The following is a 26,957-nucleotide window of genomic DNA, read 5'->3' on the forward strand; positions in this document are numbered from 1 at the left end:
GCTTCCTGGTGGCTCAGTGGTAAAGTATCCACCTTCTATGCAGGAATCACAAGAGACATGAGTTCAATCCAGGGTCAGGAAGATTCCCTGGAGGAGGAAATGGCAACCCACTCCAGTATTCTTGCCAGGAAAATTGCATGGATAGAGGAACCTGGCAGGCTAAAGTCCATGGGATCTTAAAGAGTTGGAAATGACTGAGCATGCACATAGGCATGCATATTATTGTATAAAATTTAAAATAAGAATAAATACATAATAAAATAATTAAATCTGTGTGTGCTTATTCTATGCATTTAAATTAAATCTAACAGAGAATGAGACGGTTGGATGGCATCATCGACTCGATGGACATGGGTTTAGGTGGACTCTGGGAGTCGGTGATGAACCAGGAGTCCTGGCATGCTGCAATTCATGGGGTCGCAAAGAGTCGGACACGACTGAGTGAATGAACTGAACTGAATAGTGACTATCTCTAAAAATAATGCAATCTTCAAGCAGTAGTGATAAAAAGGCCAGAATGCAAATGGCCACAGTCTATTGACATAAGATAATTTTAGCCATATCTAGCATAGTTGGGCTTCCCTTGTGGCTCAGCTGGTAAAGAATCTGCCTGCGGAGCAGGATCAAACCTGGGTTTGATCCCTGGATTGGGAAGATCCCATGGAGAAGAGAATGGCTACCTATTCCAGTCTTCTGGCCTGGAGAATTCCATGGACTGTATAGTCCATGGGGTCGCAGACAGTCAGACATGACTGAGCAACAGTTGCTTTTCACTTTCACAAAGAAGCTATTGTGTGTAAATGGGACTAGATTCTGTACCTTCAGAGAAAAAGAATGGAAATTTTTAGAAAAATTTATCAGCTTGATTCAAGGAAGGAAAACTGAGTATTTAACTTTACGAAGCAGAAAGTTTTAGGCCTACATTTTACAAAAGAAGGAATATCTTCTTTATTTAGGAAATTTCCATCTCCACTGAAGCAAGCACCTGGTTAAGTATGTTTTTTACGTGTCACGTCTCCTCTTGACGACACCAACATTGAAGTTCTTAGATTCTTCCTTATTAGGATCCCTGGAGTGGAGAAGAGTCACATCTGGATATCCATCCCTTTCTCAGCTGTGTACTTTCTTTGTCTCCTGGGTAACTTCACCATCCTTTTATTTATTAAGACAGAGCCATACCTCCATGAACCCATATACTATTTCCTTTCCACGCTATGCATCTCTGACATAGGGTTGTCCCTGTCTTCCTTACCCACCACTTTGGGACCATTCCTGTTTGGTGTCTGTGGAATTCATGCAGCTGCATGTTTGCCCAGGAGTTCTTTATCCATCTATTCACAGTCACTGAAGCCTCTGTGCTATTGGTAATGGCATTTGACCAGTATGTGGCTATCCACAACCCTCTTAGACAATACGCAATCTTAACCAGCTCCCAAGTCATCAAAACAGTGGTCTTGCTGACTTCCAAAAATATTATGTTGATTCTTCCACTGCCCTTTCTGTTGCAAAGGCTGACATACTGTCATCAAAATCTGCTCTTACACTCCTACTGTCTCCACCAGGGTGTCATGAAGCTGGCCTGCTCTGACAACAGAGTCAATGTTTTCTATGAACTCTCTGCTGCCCTTTCTACTATTTTGGATTTGCTGTTTATTACTTTCTCCTTCATGATGATCTTAAAGACAGTACTGGGCATCGCAACCCCCAGAGAGCAGCCAAAGGCCCTCAACACCCACATCTCTCCTGTCTGTGCTGTGCTTATCTTCTATGTGCCTGTGCTGAGTGTGGCCGTGCTCCACCAATTTGCCAGCGATGTGTCTCCTATGATCCACATTCTCATGGCTGATGTTTTCCTACCGGTGCCTCTCCTGATGAATCCCATTGTGTCCTGTCTGAAGACCCATCAAATCTGCAAAAAGGTTATGGGGAAATTTGTTCAAAAAGAAGTTTATCAATGCAATAAGAAAGGGAATAAATTTATAAGTGGTAAATAAGTAAACTGAATGTGTAGCCAGGGGAAAGCATGATCTAGAGGAATGGTCTTGTGTTCTATGGTCAGAACGCGTAGAGTAAACGGCTTTAATACTGAGTATGCGTAGTACCCTCAGTGTCCCTGAGATCTTGAGAAAATTACTTCCATTCTTTTTCTCAGATTGAACATCTAAAAATTCAAGCCTTCAATGATGACTGGAAGCCTCTACTTTTTGAAGTTTAAAATTAATGCCAATAAAATAAGAGAACTCACCAATATCAACTCCTATATTAAAAGAAAAAAATATAGTTTCCATACTTTCACTTTCCTAGCTAATAAAAGTATACTAGAGGAAAGATAGAGTGTTTCCTCCTTTTTTAGTTCATTATGATGCAGTTGATCTATCTAATTCCTGGACTCCAAAGCTCCGTATACACGTTCTCTGATTTAAGAATCTGTGTGCATGTATATTTAAATGCATGCGACTATTTTTTTTTTCTTTCTTAGTTTTTCTTTTCCTCTTCTCTTCCATCTATCAGACATGTGTAATTCACTCTAGTCCTTCAGGCAACTAGTATTAATAGGTAAACGTGTTCCTGAAAAGACTGTACTACCTACATTTGAGTCAGGAAAATGCCAGATGGGAATGCTGTGCTTACTGAAGGATGTTTAACAACTCAGGAACTAACTGCCAATAGTTCACTCAGATCTTTAGCAATGTTGGGAATCCTTTCTTTCATACAGTCATAGACTGACATGTATGTTGATGGGATTTGCATTTCTCAAATAACTATTTGCAGTAGTCTCTTTTTTTGGCATTTATGTAATATGTATGCATTTACCTTTTAGTGCATGTTTTTCTAAATCACATTAATCACCTAAAACTTTATCAGAAAATTACATCTAATTTTTTCTGCACATATTTTCTGTTAGTTATTTAAATTTCTTGAGACATATTTTGTTTAATAACTAAAACATTGAGTTTATAATGTTAATATAAGAGTTAATAATCAGACATTTTTGAGAATAAACAAAAATGGAATTGTATGTAGAAGGTCATATATACATATTTTGTATAGTTCATAATTTTATATACATACTTCATATGAAATCTCATACATAATACACTTTAAAATATATTAATTAGCAAATAGTTTTAGAATATTGGTTGGCCAATCAAATCATTTTAAACAAAAACAATTTCAAACAAGAAATTTTCTCTGAAAGTAAAGAAATTTCATCCTGTACAAGCTCTGATTGCAAGCTTTGAAATAGACAATGGTTTATGCTGGCCAAAAGAAACCAAAAATAAAATTTTGATACTCTAACTTTTCAATGATTTGGTTAAAGGTGTCTAACCTACTTTGAACAAAATATATAAAAATTGTTTAAAGGATGAGTTCTCTGGGAAGCAGATGCTAAGACAGAGTTAATGTACAGAGTTTAAATGTGTTAAGGAGAGGGGCAAAAATTAGAATTGGGTAGGGGGAAGCTATTAGACCATGTTTCACATATATTAACATTTTTGCCAGCCCTAATGGGAGCTCCAGAGCAAAGGCTGTTGTATGGAGGAGTCCCTCATTCATCAGAAAGGGCCAAGTACATGACCACCACATACTCATACATTATTGGATTACCAAAAGAAGATTGTGACTTATGGAAATCGAAGGTAGATTCTGATACATCACATTCTTCAGCTTGCAGCTGGACAACAGACTATTTCTTCAAGTGAGATTGAAAAAGTGTGCATTTGTATCTATTACGCCACCATTCAGAAAACTAAGATCATGGAATCAGGTCCCATCACCTCATGGCAAATAGACGGGGAAACAATGGAAACAGGGAGAAACTTTATTTTCTTGGATTCCAAAATCACTGCAAATGGTGACTGCAGCCATGAAATTAAAAGACACTTGCTCCTTGGAAGAAAACCTATGGCCAACCTAGATAGCATATTAAAAAGCAGAGACATTACTTTGTCAACAAAGGTCTGTCTAGTCAAAGCTATGGTTTCTCCAGTAGTCATGTATGGATGTGAGGGCTGATCTATAAGAAAGCTGAGTGAGGAATTGATGCTTTTGAACTGTGATGTTGGAGAAGACTCTTGAGAGTGGCTTGGACTGCAAGGAGATCAAACCAGTCCATCCTAAAGGAAATCAATCCAAAATATTCATTGGAAAGACTGATGTTGAAGCTGAAGCTCCAATACTTTGGCCACCTGATGCAAACTGACTCACTTGAAAAGACCCCGATGCTGGGAAAGATTGAAGGCAGGAGGAGAAGGGGATGACTGAGGATGAAATGGTTGGATGGCATTGCCAATGCAATGGACATAGTCTGAGAAGGCTCTGGGAGTGGTGATGGACAGGGAAACCTGGCATGCTGCAGTCCATGGGGTCACAAAGAGTCAGATGCGACTGAGCAACTGAACTGAACACCAAATTAGTCTGGTTTACCAAACACTCCTTCAGAGGCTCAGCTAGCTTTAAAATCTGATTGAAAGTGATTAGTCAGTAAAAGAGAATGCTGAGTTATTCTTTCACTATAATTCTAAAGATTTTCTTTCTTTTTAAATTGAATATCAAATTTGTCTTAAAAATTTCTTAATTCAGTTATTCTAAATGTATATGTAAAAATAGAATAGGCTGGAAGAATTGCCTGGATGTAGTTATGAATTATGTTTGCACCACAACTATCCCAATAACATTGTGAACAGTTTCCTAATTTCACAAGAGCATTTTTTTTTTACCACATTGTTGTCCTGACAAATATGATCTTATATCTACATTTTTTAAAATGTATATCTAACGTTGAGCTCCTTAATTGAATTCAAAATAACATTTTCAATAGGACCACATGTTTTATAGAATAAGATGTGAACCCAATACATGTTCAAAATCTTTGAGGCATGAATTGGAATAACATTATTTAAACACCTTATATAACAGATTGATTTTTAGAGTGACTTTAAAATCATGGTGGCATAAGGCATCTCTTATTTGTCCTCCCTCCAGCAACAACAACAAAAATTAACTGCCCATCCATGAACAGCAATGTGCTTCTGTGGAATCCAGTACCGCATTTCAAGGAACTTAGGAGGGTCACACACAGCCATGCATCCGTAATAGGCAGACAGACCTTGCTACTGGGTGTGGTCTACAAGAGAGCTATGAACTAGTTCCAGGCTCTCTGGGCCTTGGTCCTTTAGCACTTGGAAAACACGCCATGAATGAGAGAGCTTTGTGGAAGTCCAGATTTCCAGAAAAGTTCCAGCATGCCATTGGAGCCAAAAATATATGAGTTTCAATGCCCTGGAGTGTGTGAGAAGAACAGTTAGACTTCATACCAGTCACCCCTTCCTAAGACAGCTAAGTTTAGAGCGGAGTGAGACCTTCTCAGTCCCTTGAATCCCTGCAGGGGAAAGGGAGCATGATTGAGTGAACACCCGGCCTCCCCAGCTCTGCAGGAAACTACAAAACAGACTTATTTCTCTTGTAGCATCCAGAATACCAAATCATAAGCTCATGACTGAAAAGAGGAAAGATATCAGGACAAGGGCAGATAAAATTCTCAGTGGTTATGAAAGGGCTGTGGTCCCTGATGACTATGTAGTGAACTCCATCAGGAAGTCTGTCTATGAGCCAATGGGAAAGTATCACCTGATCTTCCCAACTGGCAAAAAAAAAAAAAAAAAAAAGTAAAAAAGAAAAATCAAGAGGTAGGAGTACAGATTAAAACACTTTTGCACAGCAAAATAAACAATCAACAAAATGAAAAGGCAGCCTATATAGTAGGAGAATATGTTTGTAACACATATATCTAATAAGTGATAATCTCTAAAATATATAAGGAATGCACAACTCAATAATATTTATAAAACAATCAACCTGATTAAAAAATGATCAGAGGAACTAAATAAATATTTCTCCCAGAAAATATGCAAATGCCAGAGGGTACAGGAAAAAATGTTCAACATCACTAAACATCAGGGAAATGCAAACCCAAATTGGTTGAGAAACAAAGATAATAACTATACATTAGGCCTATTTGGGGCAAACTAGAAGCACTCTACCAGTTGTTTTAATAATGATGCTTACTGAGAATCCATTGTGTAAGCTATCCTGTTGAGGTCTTTCCTCCAGTTGTTTAAATCAGGCTAAAAGAAGCTGGTCAATCATAATAAAGAAACCTATAGTTTAAGACTGAAGACTGGGGACTTCCCTGGTGGCTCAGTGGGAAAGAATCCACCTGCCAATGTAAGGGACACAGACTCAATCCCTGATCTGGGAAGATGCCACATGCCCTGGAGCCACTAAGCCTGAGTGCTGCAACTGCTGAGCCTCTGCTTCAGAGCCTGGAAGCCACAACTGCTGAGACCACATGCTGCAACTACTCAAGTCCGAGTGCCTAGAGCTCACGCTCCACAGCGAGAGAAGCCACTGCCATGAGAAGCCCGCCCACCGCACCTAGAAAGTAGCCTCCGCTGGCTGCAACTACAGAAAAGGCCATGCAGCGACAAAGATCCAGCACGGCCAAAAATAAATAAATAAATACTTTTTAAAAGAAGTGTCTCTTTCAGACGTGCACCCCAATGTTCATCGCAGCGCTGTTTATAATAGCCAGGACATGGAAGCAACCTAGATGCCCATCAGCAGACGAATGGATGAGGAAGCTGTGGTACATATACACCACGGAATATTACTCAGCCGTTAAAAAGAATTCATTTGAATCAGTTCTAATGAGATGTATGAAACTGGAGCCCATTATACAGAGTGAAGTAAGCCAGAAAGATAAAGACCAATACAATATACTAACACATATATATGGAATTTAGAAAGATGGTAACGATAACCCTATATGCAAAACAGAAAAAGAGACACAGATGTACAGAACAGACTTTTGGACTCTGTGGGAGAAGGCGAAGGTGGGATGTTTTGAAAGAACAGCATCAAAACATGTATATTATCTATGGTGAAATAGATCACCAGCCCAGGTTGGATGCATGAGACAAGTGCTCAGGGCTGGTGCACTGGGAAGACCCAGAGGGATGGGGTGGGGAGGGAGGTGGGAGGGGAGATCGGGATGGGGAACACATGTAAATCCATGGCTGATTCATGTCAGTGTACGGCAAAAACCACTACAATATTGTAAAGTAATTAGCCTCCAACTAATAAAAATAAATGGAAAAAAAATAAAAAAAATAAAACTAGCTTGAAAAATGAAATAAAATAAAAAGAAGTGGATGTGGGCAGATCTTTAAAAAAAATTAAAAAAAGACTGAAAGCTGTTATTTAACATTATGCAACAACTTAAATGGGATGTCTTAGTCACTCAGTCGTGTCTAACTCTTTGTGACCCCATGGACTGTAGCCTGCCAGGTTCCTCCATCCATGTGACTCCATGGACTGTAGCCGGTCATGTTCCTCTGTCCATGGGATTCTCCAGGCAAGGACACTGGAGTGGGTTGCCATGCCCTTCTCCAGGGGATTTTCCCATCCCAGGGATTAAACCTAGGTCTCCTGCATTGCTGGTGGATTCTTTACCATCTGAGTCACCAGGGAAGCCCAGATACATGTATATGTATAACTAAATCACTTTCCTATACACCTAAAACTAACACATCATTGTTAAATAACTGTACTGCAATATAAAATAAAAAACAATGTTAATAAGACTGAAGGCTGGTAAGGACTATCCTTTTCCCTAGATGCAAACTAAATTAAACTAGCAGTTGACTCTAAAACATGTGAGAATGCCTAATAGTATCAGGGTCTGTGTTGAAAAAAAAGAGAGAGAGAAGAGTTTCCTCTTTTTAGATAAGGAGATAATCTCTCTAGACATTAAGTCATTATGTGGTTGCTGGATATAAAGTATCAGAGATAAGGTTAGGATCAACTATGTTTTCTATCTGAATCTGAATCAAAATGTTATGTTATGTAACACTGCTCTTCAGTCAGAGCTAGTGCTTTCTTATACAATTTCAGAAAATGAAATCTGTTAGTATAAACATCCTTTTGAATAATCCCCTGCCTACATACAAGATTGGCATTTCTCAGCCTCTCACAGCCTCCATCTATAGCCACATGCTTAGAAAATTCTTCAGGGAATTTTCAACCTCAGCTGAGGCCCCTAGGGAGAAGCTGCTGGGCTCTTTAAAAGAACCCTGAGTTTCAAGCTGGAAATCTTCTTGTAGTTGGGCTACCATTTTTCCTGTGTTCTGACTGGAATTAAGGCACCCCACCCACTTTTCTCTCCAGCTGTTTCTGCTGAGGTATGTAATGCAAAAAAAAAAAAAAAAAAAATTACTGGGGTACATAGAATCAGACACTGAACTCTCAATCTTGGTTGCTTCTGAATCCCCACATCAAATTAGTCAAAGAAGTTTTGAGAAGCAGATGGCCTGGGGATAGTTAGTCCTCACTTTGTCATTGTCTGGTGACCCTGTAAAAGTCATCTTCATCATCCATTTTAATTGTTGCTGCCTCTTGTCTCTTTTCTCCTCATTAGGAATGTTTTTAATAGTTCCTTTACCTTTAAAATTAAAATTGCAATCTCTACTTTGCTTACCTTAAAACTGTGTTAATTAAATATTACAATGAATTTGATCATGCTCTGTAACACTAATATTTAGTGTAACACTTACACTAATATGAGATCATAATTGTTCTTGGGAGTAATTTTGCAGACTGTCACCAACACAGATGTTGATCATTGTAAATACCATTGTGTGCAATTATATGAAGAATAAGAGAAAGAGGGAGTCAGATGTCATTGAAATCTGTTTATCCCATCTCTTCTCTATTTCTGCTGCAGACTCTAGGATGACATCCCTTTCTACCAATAAATTAGAGCTGAAGGGATGTTCAAGGATGTATGATTTTGTTAGTGTTAGCTGACACTTCTCTGATCCATTAATCTGGAGATAATGATTGGTGTGGGAAACTGTATATGCAACTTTTCATTAAGCAGGCACAATAAAACTTCTCTGTCTGGAGATATAGGATGAAATAGATTGTTTCTACCTCTTCTATTTCTCAAACTCTGAAATCTCTCAATATGGAATGGATGGAAACCAGCTTGACTGAGTCTGCTGGCTGAAAAGTCACATATATATTTAAACTCTTATTTGTATCTCCACTTAACATATAGAAAAATTTCCCTTCTTTATTATCATTCATTTTTAAGGTTTTGTTGAAACTTTTTCCCTTCCATCACTGTTCTCAGTGGTGGAGTCAGATTGCACTGTTGTCTGTGCCAGCAACAGCATGCTATTCAAATCTTATGATATTCCCTTCTTCCTTCACAGCCCATCTTCTCCCAAGTCTCCACTTTACTCCTGCATTTCTCTTGTTTGCTAGAAGTGCCTCTTTATATCTTTTTTTTTTGTTTGTTTCTTCTTTGGGATCATAAAACAACATTAATTTCAGTATTATATTTATTATTGCATTATTATCTGTTTTACTACTTGTTTTGAAGTTTGAATGGCAAAATCTTGGCCTGAACATCTTATCTTTCCTTATTTTCAGCCATTCAATGCTTCTTCACTTTATTGATCAATAAAAGAAGCTTTTTAGAAAGAGTACCCTCAACTTTCCGTCTCTCTTCCTTAAAATATCCTACCTTCACCTATCATGTAGATTTTTTCCTGGAGGAAAATTACAAGTAACATACATGCCTTACATATTCCTCCCCATTCACTGATAGTATAAGCCTGTATAGTCTTTCTCCAATTTATGGAAATATTCTCTGAAAAAATCAATAATGAACTCACCATCATAAGTGAAATGCCTTTTAAAAATCCCACATCTTACACCATCTCTTTTTCTTAGTCAACAGTAGTGACTTGACTTCAGTCACATTATACACTACTATTTTTATCTGATCTCTTTTCTCCCATCTCTGTCTCTTTTCTAGTTCTAATTTTATGTTCTACTCTCATTTAAAATAGTTTCCATTATTATGAACAGAGCCTTGTCTTTTCTTTCACACTGCATCTCCTAGCAATTTTCTCCATATTCTTGGGAGATATCCTATAACTCAAGCCTCCGATCAAACCAAAGATAATTACCTATGATACTCTCTAGGCAATCTCCCCAAGAATTTCTTTTTAAGCTGACATTCAGCGTATCCCAACTGAACTTAGTCCCAAGAAAACATTTCTTCTCATCTGTTATGTACGTAGTTGAAATGGTTGCCCATACATATATCTTGGTATAGTTTTGTTTTGTTTTTTTATTTCTTTTTAAATTATCTGACTTTTGTAAGACCTAAAGTACTATGTAGTAGTAGGACTACTCCTACTACCGTAGTAGGAAATATGATGTAAGACAATAATGTAGACTCTGGAAAACACTGTCAGAGTTTGAATTCCATTTTCAGCCCTTACTTGTTCTGTAACTTTATCCAATCACTATACCTCTCAGGGCCATGGTTTTCTCACCTGTAATGTGCTGCTTAGAATAAAATCTATCTATTGATAGTATGATCATTGTGGGAACTGAATGGCATAATAAACACTATGCACTTAGGAAGGTGACAGAAAGATAATATATTGAACATTAGCTATTTAAAGCTTTTTATGCATGTGATAAGCTTTTTATGCATGTAGTATATAGTCACACTACATTAACCCATTAGAACCCATTAGAGTGTGGCTTGAGATAAACATAAGTGAATAAAAGTTTAGAAGGCAGAGGTAAAGGAGAGTGTGGTTTTAGGTATTATAGGACAGACCTATACCTCTATGTCATATTATCCAAACCCCAGAGGCACAGCTCACTCTGAGAGCCTTAAGATTTACTTTCCTTAGGCTAGAGATTAGAGACTTTTCATGACCATTTCAGGTTTTTCTTTGTTATAACTGTTTTAGAGCTAATGTTTCCCACCTAGATATCTCCATCTCTACATCTAGCCTCAGCTTAACCACCGTGATGAGAGAAACACATATCTCTCCTAATATCTCTCAGAACTAAGCCCCAAAGCACCCTGTCCTAGAAGTATTTGTTTTTTGAAGACTGCCTTTTCAGACATTTCTCAGTTCCAGACTTCAGATTTGCACATCGACATTTGCCTCTTCAGCCATCAGAGGCTTTTATGTAAATTCAAGAAAGGCATCGCTCTGGTCACAGGTTACAAGCTTAAGCAGTCCAACAAATAATTTACTCAACGCTTCCGCTGCATTCACCTGCAGGCCAGTACTGTAGAATGAAAGACTATCCCCAGCCAGATTATAAATATGTTTGAAGGCTCTTGATATGCAGCTGATTCTAGAAGACAATTATGCAGAATGGTGTGTATAGTACCAGTTCCACATATAGATGGAGCAGCTTTAAATGCTTTGCTGATTGAATTGGAGATTTTTTTTTTTTCAGGGAGGAACATATAGAAAAGGTGCCATCTGAGATGACCTCATTAAACTACTGAGAGTCCAGTACATATGTACATATTACCATAAACCTAAATCACACAGCATCCGTGAGCTATAAAAATCACCTATGACAATCACCCTCCTAGACCCTCCAGAAAAGGCTAATAGATCAGGGGCCACAATTCTTTGATGATTCATCTGCAGATCTTTCCTGGCTCACTGACCCCAAGACAGGTGAGTGAGCATTCAGCCCTGTCATTCTCCAGAAATCCCATTCTATATTGCAGGTTGGTGAATTCAAGGTTATAAAGCCATGAGAATCCTTTATAACATCAGCCTCCAGAAAGCCACTTTCTTCCTGACGGGCTTCCAAGGTCTGGAAGATCTCCATGGCTGGATCTCTATTCCCTTCTGCTTCATCTATTTGACAGTTATCACAGGCAACCTTACCATCATCCATGTCATCCATACGGATGTCACCCTCCATGAACCCATGTACTATTTCTTGGCCATGCTGGCCCTCACAGACCTGGGCCTTTGCCTTTCTACACTGCCCACGGTGATGGGCATCTTCTGGTTTGATGCCCGAGAAATTGGTATCCCTGCCTGCTTCTCAGCTCTTCTTCATCCATACTTTGTCCCTAGTGGAGTCTTCAGTCCTGTTATCCATGTCCATTGACCGCTATGTGGCCATCTGCCACCCCCTGCGTTATTCCACAGTCTTGACACCTGCACGTATCCTCAGGATGGGGCTGAGTTCAGTGTTCAGAAGTGCGCTGCTCATCCTCCCCCTGCCGTTCCTCCTTAGGCGCTTCCAGTACTGCCACTCGCATGTGCTGGCCCACGCCTATTGTCTGCACCTAGAGATCATGAAGCTGGCCTGTTCTAGCATCATCGTCAATCACATCTATGGGCTCTTTGTCGTGGCCTGCACTGTTGGTGTGGACTCACTGCTCATCTTCGTCTCGTATGCCCTTATCCTCCGCACCGTCTTAAGCATCGCCTCCCACCATGAGCGACTGCGGGCCCTCAACACCTGTGTCTCCCATACCTGTGCTGTGCTCCTCTTCTACATTCCCATGATTGGCTTGTCTCTTGTGCACCGCTTCGGTGAGCATCTGCCCCGCACTGTCCACCTCCTCATGTCATATGTGTATCTGCTGGTCCCACCACTCATGAACCCCATTGTCTACAGCATCAAGACCAAGCAAATCCGCCAACGCATTGTTAAGAAGTTTGAGTTTATAAAATCACTCAGGGGTTTTTAGTGGGATTAGTTTAGAGAAAAAGTTTGGGGCATAAAGCCCATAGATATTTTTTATTTCAGCTGTCCCTGTTGCTCAGACCATACAGGATCTGCCTGCAATGCAGGAAACCTGAGTTTGATACCTGGGTCAGGAAGATCTCCTAGAGAAGGGAATGACAATCCACTCCAGTATTCTTGCTTGGAGAATCCCATGGACCAAGGATCCTGGCAGGCTATAGTCCATAGGGTCGCAAAGAGTTGGACATGTCTGAGTGGCTAAAACTACTACTACTAGGGAAAAGTAACAAACTTCCAATTATCAACAAAAAGGAAATAAATAGGCAATATACCACATGTGTGACCTTGGGAAAATTACTCAATTTCTCTGTTCTTTAGTTTCCTCAATTGCAGAATGAAAATGTAAATAATTATATTACCTTCCTTATAGGAATGTTGTGAAGATTAGATGAGATCATTCATGAAACTCTGTAACACAGTGCCTGAAGCATTATCAATTCTCAACAAATATTGCCTACTATTACTTGGAAAACCAAAAGTGTACACAAATTTCATCTTCTTTCCTCCAGTCAGTGGAATTTGATCAGAGATTTATATACTAAAATTTGCATTTTTGTTAATTTATGTTGCTTTATCATAATTATCACTTTTATTCATTTGCAACAGCCTTGCAGATACCCCTACCTATGCCTGAATTAATAACTTTTCATGAGGCTTCTTCCTAAGTACATACCCACAAAGTTAAGAAAAAGAAGACATTCTAGGACCTTGAGGTAGGTTCTCCAGTTAGAACAACAGCAAAACAATAATCATAGTTGAGCCTTTTAGAAGGTAGTTAAGGTTTAGGGTAATCATTCATCATCTGAATAACTGGTCAAGGGATTTAGTTTCTTTCTTCAGTTATCCTGTTATTACAGGGGTGAAAAGTGAGAGAAACACATGCATATTTTATGTTTTTTTGCAAGATGCTTTTCTCATGTCGATGTCTAGCTTAACAAACAACACACACACACACACACACTACACACACAGAACTGCAAAAAAGACTTAATATATATGGATTGAATAAATCAACACATGAAGGAATCAGTGAGCGAATTAATCAAAACAGCTTCATCTTTCTAGATAAGACTATTTCTTAAAGAGATTGTTTTTCTTCATTTTGTATGCTTCAGTTCGATTTTTATCTCTTCCCTGTAATATTGGGAAAGATATAAGGCAATCAACTGCCAGAAAACCAAAGAAAATTCATGTTGATGTATGGCAGAAACCAACACAATATTGTAAAACAATTATCCTCCAATTAAAAAGAAATAATTCAAAAAAAGTCTGCGCTGTGAACTTAATATTTGTGCTCCCATGTTTGCATGCTAAGTCATACTCTTTGCAGCCCATGGACTGTAGCCCTCCAGGCTGCTCTGTCCATGAGATTCTCCGGACAAGAATACTGGAGTGGGTTGCTATGCCCTCCTTCAGAGGATCTTCACAACCCAGGAATTGAACCTGTGTCTCTTACGTCTCCTACATTGGCAAGCAGGTTCTTTACCACTAGTTCTACCTTGGAGGCCCCTTTTGTGTTCCTGCCTCCTACCCTCAAAATTCATATTTTGAAGGCTAATCTCCAATGTGATGGTATTTTGAGATGGGGTCTTTGGAAGGAAGCTGGCTCATGAGAGTGGAGCTCTCAAGAATAAGATTAGCACCCTTACAAGAAGAGACATGAGAGAGATGATCTCTCTCCACCACGTGAGGACACAGGGAGAGGAAAACTGCACACCCAGAACAAGAACCCTTAGCAAGAACCCAGTCAGCCCACACCTTGGTCTTGGACTTCTCAGCCTCCTGAATTTTGAAAAATAAATGTTTGTTTTTTAAACCCAGTCTGTTACAACAACAGCCCAAACAGACTGAGTCCAAATTCTAGGACTATAACAGAGATAATAATCACATAGTAACACACACCAAGAATTGATGAGAAAAACAAACATCAGAGTAATTTGGGTGGTCAGAATTGGGCAGGAAATGTGTTCTGAAGGAGTATCTAATAATGTTCATGATAGTAATGACAGACTGTTGCATATGTATATGAGCTAATGGATCTAAGATTTCTCTCCAGAGCCAAAAGCATGGAGTCTTCCATGACTGGCAGCACATAACCCATAGCCTCTATTTTAATGGTCATTCCAGAGAAATTATATGCCTGGACATGAACTTGAGTAAACTCCAGGAGGTAGTGAAGGACAAAGGAGCCCGGCATGCTGCAGTCCATGCAGTGTCAGAGTCAGACTCAACTTAATAACTGAGTAACATCAGCAGCTTGTCATCCCCATCTTTTCTTTTTCCTAAGCAATTCAATGATGTTATACATTTTTAAGTACGACTATCACTTTTGTGAACCCATGTATCAATCATTGACTCTGTTGGCATTCCTGGAATTGGGTTTCGCCTTTTCTACCCTCCTAGTGCCCTGGCTATTATGGTTTAATCCCTGTTATGTTGTTATGGATGCCCACCTCACTCAGCAGTTCTTCATTTATCGTTTCTCCTTCTGGGAGTCTTCAGTCCTCACCACAACCTTAGCCACTGGATGTCATTTCTCATTCACTGAGATGGGCCTCCTTGTTTATTGTTTCCAGAGTCCAATAGGTAGACTCTGGGGCCAGGAACCTGACTCTCATCCTCTCCCTGCCCATCTTCCTAAGATGCTGTATGCACCAGGATAACACAAACCTGACCTGTTCAGGTGTAACTGTCACCTACATTTATGGCCTAAAGGCACTGGATTCAGGTTCAAGCATGGATACGGTCCACTTCTCACCTCCTACAGCCTCATCTTGCATATGTGGTCAGCATAACAGTGCCTCAGTGATCACTCTTGGTGTTTCACATTCTATGCTTTAGACAAGTCTATAGTGACGTGTGTCTGTTATTATTGTATCATACAAAGTATTTTCACTGTTCTACAATTCCCCTGTACTCTGCCTATTCAAATCTCTCCCCAAACCCATCCTCTGGAAACCACTGAGCTTTTTACTGTCTCCATAGCTTTGCCTTATCCAGAATATCATATATTTGGAATCATATAGAATGTAGCCTTTCCAGATTGACTTCTTTCACATAATATTGTGCATTTAAATATTCTACATATTTTTACGATTTGATAGCTCTTTTCCTATTTGTTTGGTTTTTTGTACTCTATTTTTTTAATTGGAGTATAGCTACTTGACAATGCTGTGTTAGTTTCTGCTGTATAATAAAGTGAATCAGCTATATGTACACATATATCCCCTCCTTCTTGGACTTCCCTCCTCCTGCATCCCCTCCATCGTGGTCACTACAGAGCCCAGAGCTGAGTTCCCTGTGTTATCAATCAGGTTCCTGCTAGCTGTCTATTTGACACTTAGTAGTGTATTAGGTGCAGAAGGAAATGGCAACTCACTCCAGTATTCTTGCCTGGAGAATCCCAGGGACAGAGGAGCCTGGTGGGCTGCCGTCTATGGGGTCGCACAGAGTCGGACACGACTGAAGTGACTTAGCAGCAGCAGCAGTGTATTAGGGCTTCCCCGGTGGCTCAGAGGTTAAAGCTTCTGCCTGTAATTTGGGAGACCGGGGTTCGATTCCTGGGTCAGGAAGATCCCCTGGAGAAGGAAATGGCAACCCACTCCAGTATTTTTGCTTGGAGAATCCCATGGACAGAGGAGCCTGGTGGGCTATAGTCCATGGGGTTGCAAAGAGTCGGACACGACTGAGCGACTTCACTTCACTTCAGTGTATATATGCCAATCTCCCAATTCACCTCACTCCCCTCCCCCACCCCCGCTGTATTCACATGTCTATTCTCAATATCTGCATAACTATTCCTACATTTTCTGCATATACCACAGTTTATCCATTTACCTCCTCAGCAACATTTTGCTTGTTTTCAAGTTTTGGATCTTATGCTAAGAGTACGTTTAGTTAAACTATATTCCGAAGTCATTGTACCAGTTTTGCATTCCCACCAACAATAGGTGACAGTTCTTGTTCTGCATCTTTACCAGCATTTAGTGTTGTCACTGTTTCTGATTTGGCCATTGAAATAGGTACCCAGTGGTGTATCACTGTTTTAATTTGAATTTCCCTGATACTATATGATATGGAGAACCTTATCATATGTTAATTTGCCTTCTAAATGTTTTCTTTGGTGAAGTGCCTATTAAGATCTTTGACCCATTTTTTAATCTCATTGTTTATTTTCTCATTGTTCAATAACAACAACTAAAAAACATATTTAAAAAAACACTCATTTAGCATGAGTCTGTCTCAGTCCAATAATATTCCCCTTAGGTACCCTGAAATCTCTCTAAGTTCTGTCTCACCTCAAGGTAGCATCTTTGGATACAAAATGTTCACCTGACTCTTCTCTTTTCTCTCTACCTCCCCCAACTCCACACACTTTTCTGGGCTAGAAAATATGAGCTTTTGTTTTGTCTCTTAGCACATCATAGCCTGTGTCTCCTTTGCAGAAGCTAAAATAACTGAGACTTTACAGCAGACAGCATTGTCTTCCCTATACTATGATCAACCTCTATGTTCCTTCTAATCAAAGCTTTGAAAGGTTAATCTAGTCCTTCTCTCTCCCTATCTCTCTCCCCTTATCTCTTTCTTTCTCTCCATAACACCTGAGATGCAGACCTATTTTCTCCCAATATGCATCCATTAATAATACTATCTCTCTCTTCTCAGTGCTTGGACTCAGAGGTTATAAATGAATATTACTTGTGTATAGGGGAGCATCATTTCTGTTTTAAAATATTTTTTAACTAGATGAAAAAAATGAGTGGTAGGATGTATGCCCAAAACAAGTACTATGGAATGAATTGTATCCTCTGTCCGTAACTTACATACTGAAATCCCAATCCCCAGTACCTCAAAATGTAATTGTATTCAAGGGCAAGGTCTTTAAAAAAGTAATTAAGTTAAAATGAGACCTTCAGGGTGGTCCTTAACCCAATATGCCTTATGCCCTTATAAGAAAAGGAAGAGACACAAAGGATTTTCATGTCCACAGGAGAAGTCAAGCGAGGACACAAAGAGAAATGTCACTTGCAAATGGGAAGAATAAGAAGAAACCACATCTGCTGCCACCTTGATCTTGGATTTTTAACCTCCAGAATTGTGACAATATGAATTGCTGATTTTAAAACCACTCAGTCTGGTCTTTTCATATGGCAGTTTGGGAAAGTAAAACAAAAGGTATAACTGTGTTTTGGAATAAATTCCATGTTAAAAGTGGAGATGGATTTTGAATTACAGAAAGAATAGAAAAATTTGAAATCAGTGTTGAAATCAAATCATAAAGACAAGGATATATGAAATTCCTAAACCTCTTTGGTTGTCATAAATGTCCATTTCTAACTCTGTAAAACAGGGGGGAGGCCCAGAAATCTGCATTTTAGCAAGCATCACATGTAATTCAGATCCTGATTATCTGGAGATTAAAATTTGAAAAGCACTGCTTCATGACATTCAAAATATGTCAACAATGTAGTTGATGAAAAATTAATGGAATGTGGCCATAAGAAAAATCCTGTCATATTCCAAAAAGAGCTGACAGGCCAATGAATTAGAATAATGCCCTATGATTGGTTTGGGGATTCTGGGGCAGTCCTTAATGTTTAAAACTTTGTAGTCCCCAAAGAGATCCAACGTGTGGATGCTAATTAGGTGGGTAATAAAAACACTGAAATGACCCTCCATTCTTCTCTCTAAATGTCTTCTCTATCAGCTTTTAAGAGTCCCAAATAGATGATTAACTCTTCGCAACCATATGCTAATACATAGAATTCCTCTTCATGTTTAACCACCCTTTGCAGAAACTCATGTTCCCACAAAGCTACCAGAATAGACTAGTTTCTCCAATTAGCTCCTTGATGTCTAGGAACAAGACAGAACTTAGAGTGATTCAGAGGCAGGAAGAGGAGATGGAGTCCATGAGCGTGGGCAGGAGTCAGGAGCATATGGGGTTACCTGGGACCCCAAGAATAAGCATCAACACAATTCTAATATTTCCAAGAACTTGCCCAGACTTCTTTCTTCCCCTTTGGTGATAGAAAAAGCATTCAGTTGAAAGATATATGCACCCAAATATTCATTGCAGCACTGTTTACAATAGTCAGCACATGGAAGCAACCTAAATGTCCATCAACAGAAGAATGGATTAAAAAGATGTGATACAGATATACAATGGAATATTGCTGAACAATAAAAGGGATGAAATAGTGTTATTTGCATAGACATGGATGACCTAGAGACTGACACAGCAAAGTCAGTCAGAAAAAGAAACAAAGATATTGTATATTATCACTTATATGAGGAATCTAGAAAAATGATACAGATGAACTTATTTGCTAAGAAGAAATAGAGACACAGACATAGAAAACAAACATATGGATATCAATGAGGGGAAGGAGAAGGTAGGATGAAATGGGAAATTGGGATTGATAGCTATGCACTGCTATGTATAAAATAGGTAACTTGTGAGAAACTACTGTATAACACAGGGAACTCTACTCGATGCTCTGTGGTGACTTAAATAGGAACAAAATTTAAAAAAAAAATAGTGAGATGTGTGTGTGTGTGTGTAGCTGATTCACTCTGCTATACAGCAGAAACTAACACATTGTAAAGCAACTATACTCCAATAAAAATTAACTAAAAAATAGAATAAAAAAATTAAAAAGCCCCATTTAATGTTACATATGGTTTTATATTTACCCACATGCATACTCATATACAAAAAAATTTTCATGACTCATAACCACGATATGTGTGATCACTCACTTAGAGCCAGACATCCTGGAATTCGAAGTCAAGTGGGCCTTAGGAAGCATCACGACGAACAAAGCTTGCAGAGGTGATGGAATGCCAGTTGAGCTATTTCAAGTTCTAAAAGATGATGCTGTTAAAGTGCTGCACTCAATATGCCAGCAAATTTGGAAAACTCAACAGTGGCCACAAGACTGGAAAAGGTCAGTTTTCATTCCAATCCCAAAGAAAGGCAATGCCAAAGAATGTTCAAACTACTGCACAATTGCACTCCTCTCATAAGCTAGCAAAGTAATGCTCAAAGTCCTCCATGCCAGACTTCAGCAGTATGAGAACCATAAACTTCCAGATGTTCAAGCTGGATTTAGAAAAGTCAGAGGAACCAGAGATCAAATTGCCAACATCTGTTGGATCATCAAAAAAACAAGAGAATTCCAGAAAAACATCTACTTCTACTTTAGTGACTTTGCCAAAGCCTTTGACTGTGTGGATCACAACCAATTGTTGAACATTCTTCAAGAGATGGTAATACCAGACCACCTTGCCTGCCTCTTGAGATAGCTGTATGCAGGCAGGAAGCAACAGTTTAGAACTGGACATGGAACAACAGACTGGTTCCAAATAGGGAAAAAGTATGTCAAGGCTGTATATTGTCACCCTACTTATTTAACTTATATGCAGAGTACTTCATGTGAAATGCCAGGCTGGATGAAACACAAGCTGGAATCAAGATTGCTGGGAGAAATATCAATAACTTCAGATATGCAGATGACACCACCCTTATGGCAGAAATTTAAGAAGAACTGAAGAGCCTCTTGATAAAAAGAGGAGAGTGAAAAAGTTGGCTTAAAACTCAGCATTCAGGAAAATAAGATCATGGCATCTGGTCCCATCACTTCATGGCATATAGATGGGTAAACATCGAAACAGTGAGAGATTTTATTTTCTTGGGCTCCAAAATCACTGTAGATGGTAACCACAGCCATGAAATTAAAAGACTCTTGCTCCTTGGAAGAAAAGCTATGACCAACATCAACAGCATATTAAAAAGCATAGACATTACTTTGTCAACAAAGGTCCATCTAGTCAAACCTATGGTTTTTCCAGTAGTCATGTATGGATGTGAGAGTTGGACTATAAAGAAAGCTGAGTGCCAAAAAATTGATGCTTCTGAACTGTGGTGTTGTAGAAGACTCTTGAGAGCCCCTTGGACTGCATGGAGATCCAACCAGTCAATCCTAAAGGAAATCAACCCTGAATATTCATTGGAAGGACTGATGCTGAAGCTGAATCTCCAACACTTTGTCCACCTGATATGAAGAACTGACTCATTTGAAAAGACCCAGATCTGGGAAAGATAGAAGGCAGGAGGAGAAGGGGATGACAGAGGATAAGACATTTGGATGGCATCACTGACTTGATGCACATGAGTTTGAGTAAGCTCTGGGAGTTGGTGATGGACAGGGAGATCTGGTGTGCTGCAGTCCATGACATGACTGAGTGACTGAAATAAACTAAAGATGCCCATTCTCACATTTGTTGTGCATAAACTATAGTTAGGATATGCCATTAACAAGACACTGTCATCTACACCCACTGTGCTTCTGTGAAGTTGTGAGGGTTGTTCAAGATTTTCACCGGGTCTTTAAAATTACAGTGCATAATATCCTCTGGGCTTCCCATCTAGATAGCTCACGGGGACACTCTCTTCTATCCCTAGGGTATGTGATAATGAGGGCTAGGGAGCCAATCCTAGTAGGAAAGATTAAATATCCTTAAGAGGTTTGCAATGGGGCTCTCAGGCAGTTTCATAAAAATCAGGAAGTTAAGCATCCACCCTCCAGTCTCACCATGTCCCCAGATCTTTGTGCTCTATTGTAAGGCCCGGAGCTTCTGGATCCAGCCTGGGTATGTAAGGAATCAATACAGTGAGCAGGTGTTTGGTGCCGAACTGTAGAACCAAAAAAAGGCCCCCAGAGTCTCAGCCTGAGCTTTGGAGACAGAAACGAGGGAAGGGACTGAAAGCGACAGGAAAGGCTGTGGAGGGTGCCTGCCCAAGGAGGTGACTGCTGCCATCAGATCTTGCTGACTTAGTAGGCAACCTCAGGTCTGGGTTTAGCCTTACAACAGCTCTCTCATATCTGCTTAGCTCCTTAGTTTCCTGCTCAGAGAGTTGGGTCACATGTAGTAACAGTAGGAATATTGCTGAGATCTGGGGAGACAGGCGAATTAAATAAGCAAAACTGAGGTATAGGATGTAGGAGTTGAGAAATGAGGGAATGAGATAACTTAAGTTACTATAGGTTCCATATCTACCTCTTAGCCTCAACACAAGGTTACAAGAGTCAGAGGTTATTTCCAAGAAGCAAAGAGTGGTAGGAAGTAACGCGATCCTCTGGAGAAAAGCTAGACGGTGATATAAAAGGACATTTCCTGGAATGACCACAGCTTATGACTAATGGAATTAGAAGTGATCACTGCAATTGTTTAAGTCCCTCTAGGAATGATCTCCAAGCAGAGCAACTGGGGCGGAAAGGCCATCTGTTAAATCTGCCACCCACCTCTACCCTGGACAACTGACTTTTGTTGGGTCAGGAACAATGAAATTCTCGGCAAACCTGAGGATGAATACTCTAAAGATACTTTAACTAAGAAGAGCTTAGCATAGTCATCTTATTGAAATCTCTTCAGCCAATCTTTTCCAAGCAGAGATCTCCTGGCTTAACTATTCTGAATTTTCTTTTATGTCCAAGTTCCCTGCTTCCTTTTTTTCCTCATAAATCCTCTTTCTGATTCCTGTTCTGCTCTGCTCCCTTAAATTCTGAAGTACAAGTGTTGATTCCAAAGAGTCTGTCTTGACTAAATGGAGGTAGGCACCTAGACCTTTGACATTTCTCTTTATCATTTTTCATTTGATCTCTACCCATTCCAGGCTGTCTCAGGCTGGATTTGTTAACCTTCTGAATTTCCAAACAGTGCCTTGGAGTTCCAGAGATTTAAGCTTGAATCCCACCTCTGCTGCTGATTGGCTGTAAGACTTGAGGCACATTATCAAATTCTCTAAACTTCTCTTGCTTTATTTGCCAATTGAGGCGACAATATTAACTTGCAAAGCTTTTCTAAGGTCTAATTGCTATTTCACTTGCCATGTTCTTTGTGCAGTGGCTGGCATATAGCAGATGTCCAAAAAAAAAGTGTTCTTTCTTCTTCACCATCCAACCTCATTTTCATGTCAAAATATCTTCTGCCTTAGCTTTTATGAATTTCATTGTTAACCACTATGTAACTTGCCTGTCACCACATAGCTTACTTGACATGTAAGTTTACCACAGCTCTTCTGAATTTACTTTGATAAATAATGTGCTGAGCACTGATCATGGCCAAAGAAGAAACTGAGGAACACTAAGAGTCAACCTGACCTTCAAGTGAACAGTGAGTTCATGACACTTACTATTCATTTCATTGGTATTTGTAGCAAGAAAGAAAATGTCTATGTATACAATTGTGTGTATTTCTCCAGGGAGTTTATTTATTAATTCAACTAAAGAGTCAGTGCCTTTTCTGAAGGCCCATTAAGCCTTGATCTCATGCTAGTTGCTGATAGTTGACACTGTTGTATGTAGCCATCATTTAGAGCTTGAAATCTAGAGAAAAATCGGATCTTGATTCAAATCCCATTTTGGCCATTTTACTTTGAGTTTGATCTTAGAAATGTCAAATTTTTCTAAGCCTCTGTTTCCTCATCCATAACATGGTATAATTCATAGAACTTTATTCACAGATTTTTTAAGGAGATAAAACATGGATGAAGTTAGTAACAGCTAGCTAAATAAAATTGAACTCTAACTCTTGCATAAAAAAAAAATTGCTGGGCACTTTCTGTGTACTAAGTTACCTTCTAAGCACTGTCTTGACAAAAGTCAACAAAACAAAACCCTCACCCATTTTGAGTTCACTTTGTAGTGGGGTTAGTAGTGGGAAGATCAATGCCCTGGAAGTCGGGAGGCTGAAATTAACATATGGTTTCCACCCAGTAACTATCCTTTTCTAAGTCTTCATCTTCTCATTGACAGAATAAGCCCTAGCATTGTTGCCTTTTGTTCTGTGGATGAACTTGGACTCTGCCTTGTGATTGGGGTCATGGCCATGGTTGATGGTGCACCAGGGTTTCCTCCCACCTAGGTTCACAGTAGTTGAATTCATAGACTTATAAGGAATGGCAGTTTCTGACTAATTTGAGCATCAGAGCTTTGATTTCTTATTCCATCTGCCAAGAGTAACTTTACAGACAGCCATTCCTGAACAATGGCTGTCTGTAAAGTTACTCTTTACAGCGTAAAGAACATTTATGTGTTCTCTGGATCAAGCTAGGCTTCCAAAGCGAGAAGATCAAAGGAGAAATAAGAAGGTATCTAAGTTTACCAATTATACACAACTGATGAAATTAAACAATAACAGAAAGAAGGAAGGAAAATAGAGGGAAGGAAGGTAAGAGAAAAGGAAGGAAGGAAGAAGGGAGGGAAGGAAGGAAGAAAAAAGACAATGCAATAGGAAAGGAACTAAAAAGGAAAAGAAGAGAAGCTGGAAGAAATGTTGAAACATTAGTGATAGCCCCAGCAGGAAAGAGGCATGTGAGGAAGTGTTTATTTAAAGATCTACTCATAAGAGGTAAATGAAGTTGAGTATAACCAACTTAGATATCTGCTATAGTGAATTATATGCACTGTAGTGAAGATGTTTCAGACCTCTTAGCCTGAAGAAGCAAGGCAAAAAATTTTCAAAGAAAAGATTTTCTCTTAAAAAAAAAAAAATGTTGAGAGGAAACCAGGGACCAGAAGGAAATGACCTCTGGAGGAGTTAAATCTATTTGTTCCTAACCTTTCTCTTTTTATTATTATTTTTTTTTTTGGTTTTTCTTTTTTTTTCTTTTTCTTTTTACTGAAGTATAGTTGCTTTACAACATTGTGTTCATTTCTACTGTACAGCAAAGTGAATCAGCTATACATGTACATGTATCTCCTCTTTTTTGGATTTTCTTCCCATTTAGTAAAGCACTGAGTAGTTTTATGTGAGACAGTATCTCTTTAGTTATCTAATTTATACATAATACCAACAGTGTATATATGTTAATCCTAGTTTCTCTATTCACCCCATCCCTCCTTTCCCCCTCAGTACTCAAACGTTTGTTTTCTATGTCTATGTCTCTATTTCTGCTTTGGAAATAAGATCATCTATATCAATTTTCTTCAGATTTCACATGTATGCATTAATATAGATATTTGTGGAAGCAACCTAAATGTCCATCAACAGAGGAATGGATAAAGAAGATGTAGTACATATATACAACGGAATATTACTCAGCCATAAAAAGGAATGGAATTAGGTTATTTATAGAGATGTGGATGGACCTAGAGACAGTCATACAGGATGAAGTAAGTCAGAAAGAGAAAAACAAACAAATATCATGTATGGGGACTCCCTGGTGATCCAGTGACTAAGAATATGCCTTGCAATGCAGGGGATGCAGATTTGATTCCTGGTGGGGGAACTAGGCTCTCACATGCGTCGGAACAACTAAGCCCATGCATTACAACTACTCAGCCCATGTGCTCTGGTGTCCATGTGCCACAACTAGAGTCTGTGCACGGACTGCAATGAAAGACACAACTGAGATCCCTGTGCTACAACAAGGACCCATCACAAATAAATAAATTAAAAAAAAAATTTAAACCTAACCTTTCTCTTTTTAAAAAAATATCTTCCTAGGTGCAGTCACTAGCTTTTGCTCAGTTCATTTCAGGAATTTGAACAGGCTCCGACTTTCTCCTTCCCTCCACACACAATGCCTTTGAGGTCCCTGGAGAACAGCAGCAGCATGTCCTCCACCTTCCTGCTGAGTGGCATTCCTGGCCTAGAGCACATGCACATCTGGATCTCCATCCCACTGTGCTTCATATACATAGTCTCCATCCTGGGCAACTGCACTATCATCTTTATCATTAAAACAGAGCCCTCGCTCCATGAGCCCATGTACCTCTTCCTGTCCATGCTGGCTCTGACTGACCTGGGTCTGTCTCTTTGCACCCTCCCTACAGTGCTAGGCATCTTTTGGGTTGGGGCACGAGACATCGGCCATGACGCCTGTTTTGCCCAGCTCTTTTTCATTCACTGCTTGTCCTTCCTGGAGTCCTCTGTACTTCTGTCTATGGCCTTTGACCGCTTTGTGGCCATTTGTCGTCCCTTGCACTATGCTTCCATTCTCACCAACACAGTCATTGGCAGGATCGGCCTGGCTTCCTTGGGTCGCAGTGTAGCACTCATTATTCCTTTACCTTTTATGCTCAAAAGATTTCCATACTGTGGCTCCCCAGTCCTCTCACATTCCTACTGCCTGCACCAGGAAGTGATGAAGTTGGCCTGCGCAGACATCAGAGCCAACAGCGTCTATGGCATGTTTGTCATCATTTCCACTGTGGGTATAGACTCACTGCTCATCCTCTTCTCCTACGCCCTGATCCTGCGCACCGTGCTGTCCATCGCATCCAGGGCTGAGAGGCTCAAAGCTCTGAACACCTGTGTTTCCCACATCTGTGCTGTGCTCCTTTTCTACACTCCCATGATTGGCCTGTCTGTCATCCACCGCTTTGGGAAGCAGGCACCTCATCTGGTCCAGGTGATCCTGGGCTTTGTGTATCTTCTCTTCCCTCCCCTGATGAATCCCATCGTCTACAGTGTGAAGACCAAACAGATTCGTGATCGTGTGACCCAGACCTTTTGTTCCTAGCTGGGTCTAATCTTGGAGGCACTGTTTCTTTAAATGTACTCTTACTCTTCTATTCTTTATAATATCTAATGTGCATGAAGTGGAATAGGTTGTTATTTATTTACTGAACAAATAAGAAGTCACAGCTGTCATGGAACCCTCACTGTGGTCACAAGGAAATACATGGCAATATGACATGGTGGCTTGTATTTTCCAAGGAAGGCCACAAGATTATGTCTCATCTCCAACTCTCTTCCAGAAATGCCTGAGTCCTCCATCAGGGGATGTAGTATGTTGCTTCTCCCCTAGTAACTGGGCTGGACTCAGCAGCTCAATGGATTGGCTGTTGAGGTAGCGATGCTATAAGACTTCTGAGGCTGGGTCATAAAAGGTGATATGTTACTCATTGGGACTCACTCTCCTTCTCTCTCCCTCTTTTTCTGTCTCTCTTTTGATATGTTTCTATAGCTCTCACTCAGGGCTTGCTTTTGAAACCTGGCCATCATACTGAGCAGAAACTCGGACCACATGGAGAGGTTACATTTAGGTGTTTTAGCCAATAGACCGAGCTGAGGCCTCAGACTTAGTTGGATCATTATTAACTACTAGTGAGTCAATGAATCTTCAAATTATTCCAACACCCAACCTTCCTGTCTTTTCCATTTGCACCTGGTGAAACAATCAATGTACTCTAAGCCCAGCCCAAATTGCAGATTTGTAAGCTAAATGAGTATCTGGTTTTTGTTTGTTTGTTTGTATGTATGTATGTATGTTTTTAAGACAC

General features: G+C 39.7%; 3 protein-coding genes across 3 annotated transcripts; all 3 read left to right on the plus strand.

Annotated features, from left to right (window-relative positions):
- The first annotated feature begins 1,021 nt into the window (after positions 1-1,021).
- Positions 1,022-1,994, plus strand: LOC122702309 (olfactory receptor 51A7-like). Its single transcript, XM_043915998.1, has one exon. It carries the CDS (start codon positions 1,305-1,307, stop codon positions 1,992-1,994), a length of 690 nt encoding a protein of 229 aa, XP_043771933.1. The 5' UTR covers positions 1,022-1,304.
- A 9,658-nt stretch (positions 1,995-11,652) lies between these two features.
- Positions 11,653-12,607, plus strand: LOC122702314 (olfactory receptor 51G1). Its single transcript, XM_043916011.1, is given in 2 exon segments — positions 11,653-11,951; positions 11,953-12,607. Coding segments are annotated over 2 exon segments (954 nt in total).
- A 12,628-nt stretch (positions 12,608-25,235) lies between these two features.
- Positions 25,236-26,231, plus strand: LOC122702411 (olfactory receptor 51G2). The gene has a single exon (XM_043916110.1). It carries the CDS (start codon positions 25,253-25,255, stop codon positions 26,192-26,194), a length of 942 nt encoding a protein of 313 aa, XP_043772045.1. The 5' UTR covers positions 25,236-25,252; the 3' UTR covers positions 26,195-26,231.
- The last annotated feature ends 726 nt before the right edge of the window (positions 26,232-26,957 follow it).

This window comes from Cervus elaphus, chromosome 1 (genome assembly GCF_910594005.1).
Source record: "Cervus elaphus chromosome 1, mCerEla1.1, whole genome shotgun sequence".
In the NCBI taxonomy this organism is placed as follows: Eukaryota; Metazoa; Chordata; class Mammalia; order Artiodactyla; family Cervidae; genus Cervus; species Cervus elaphus.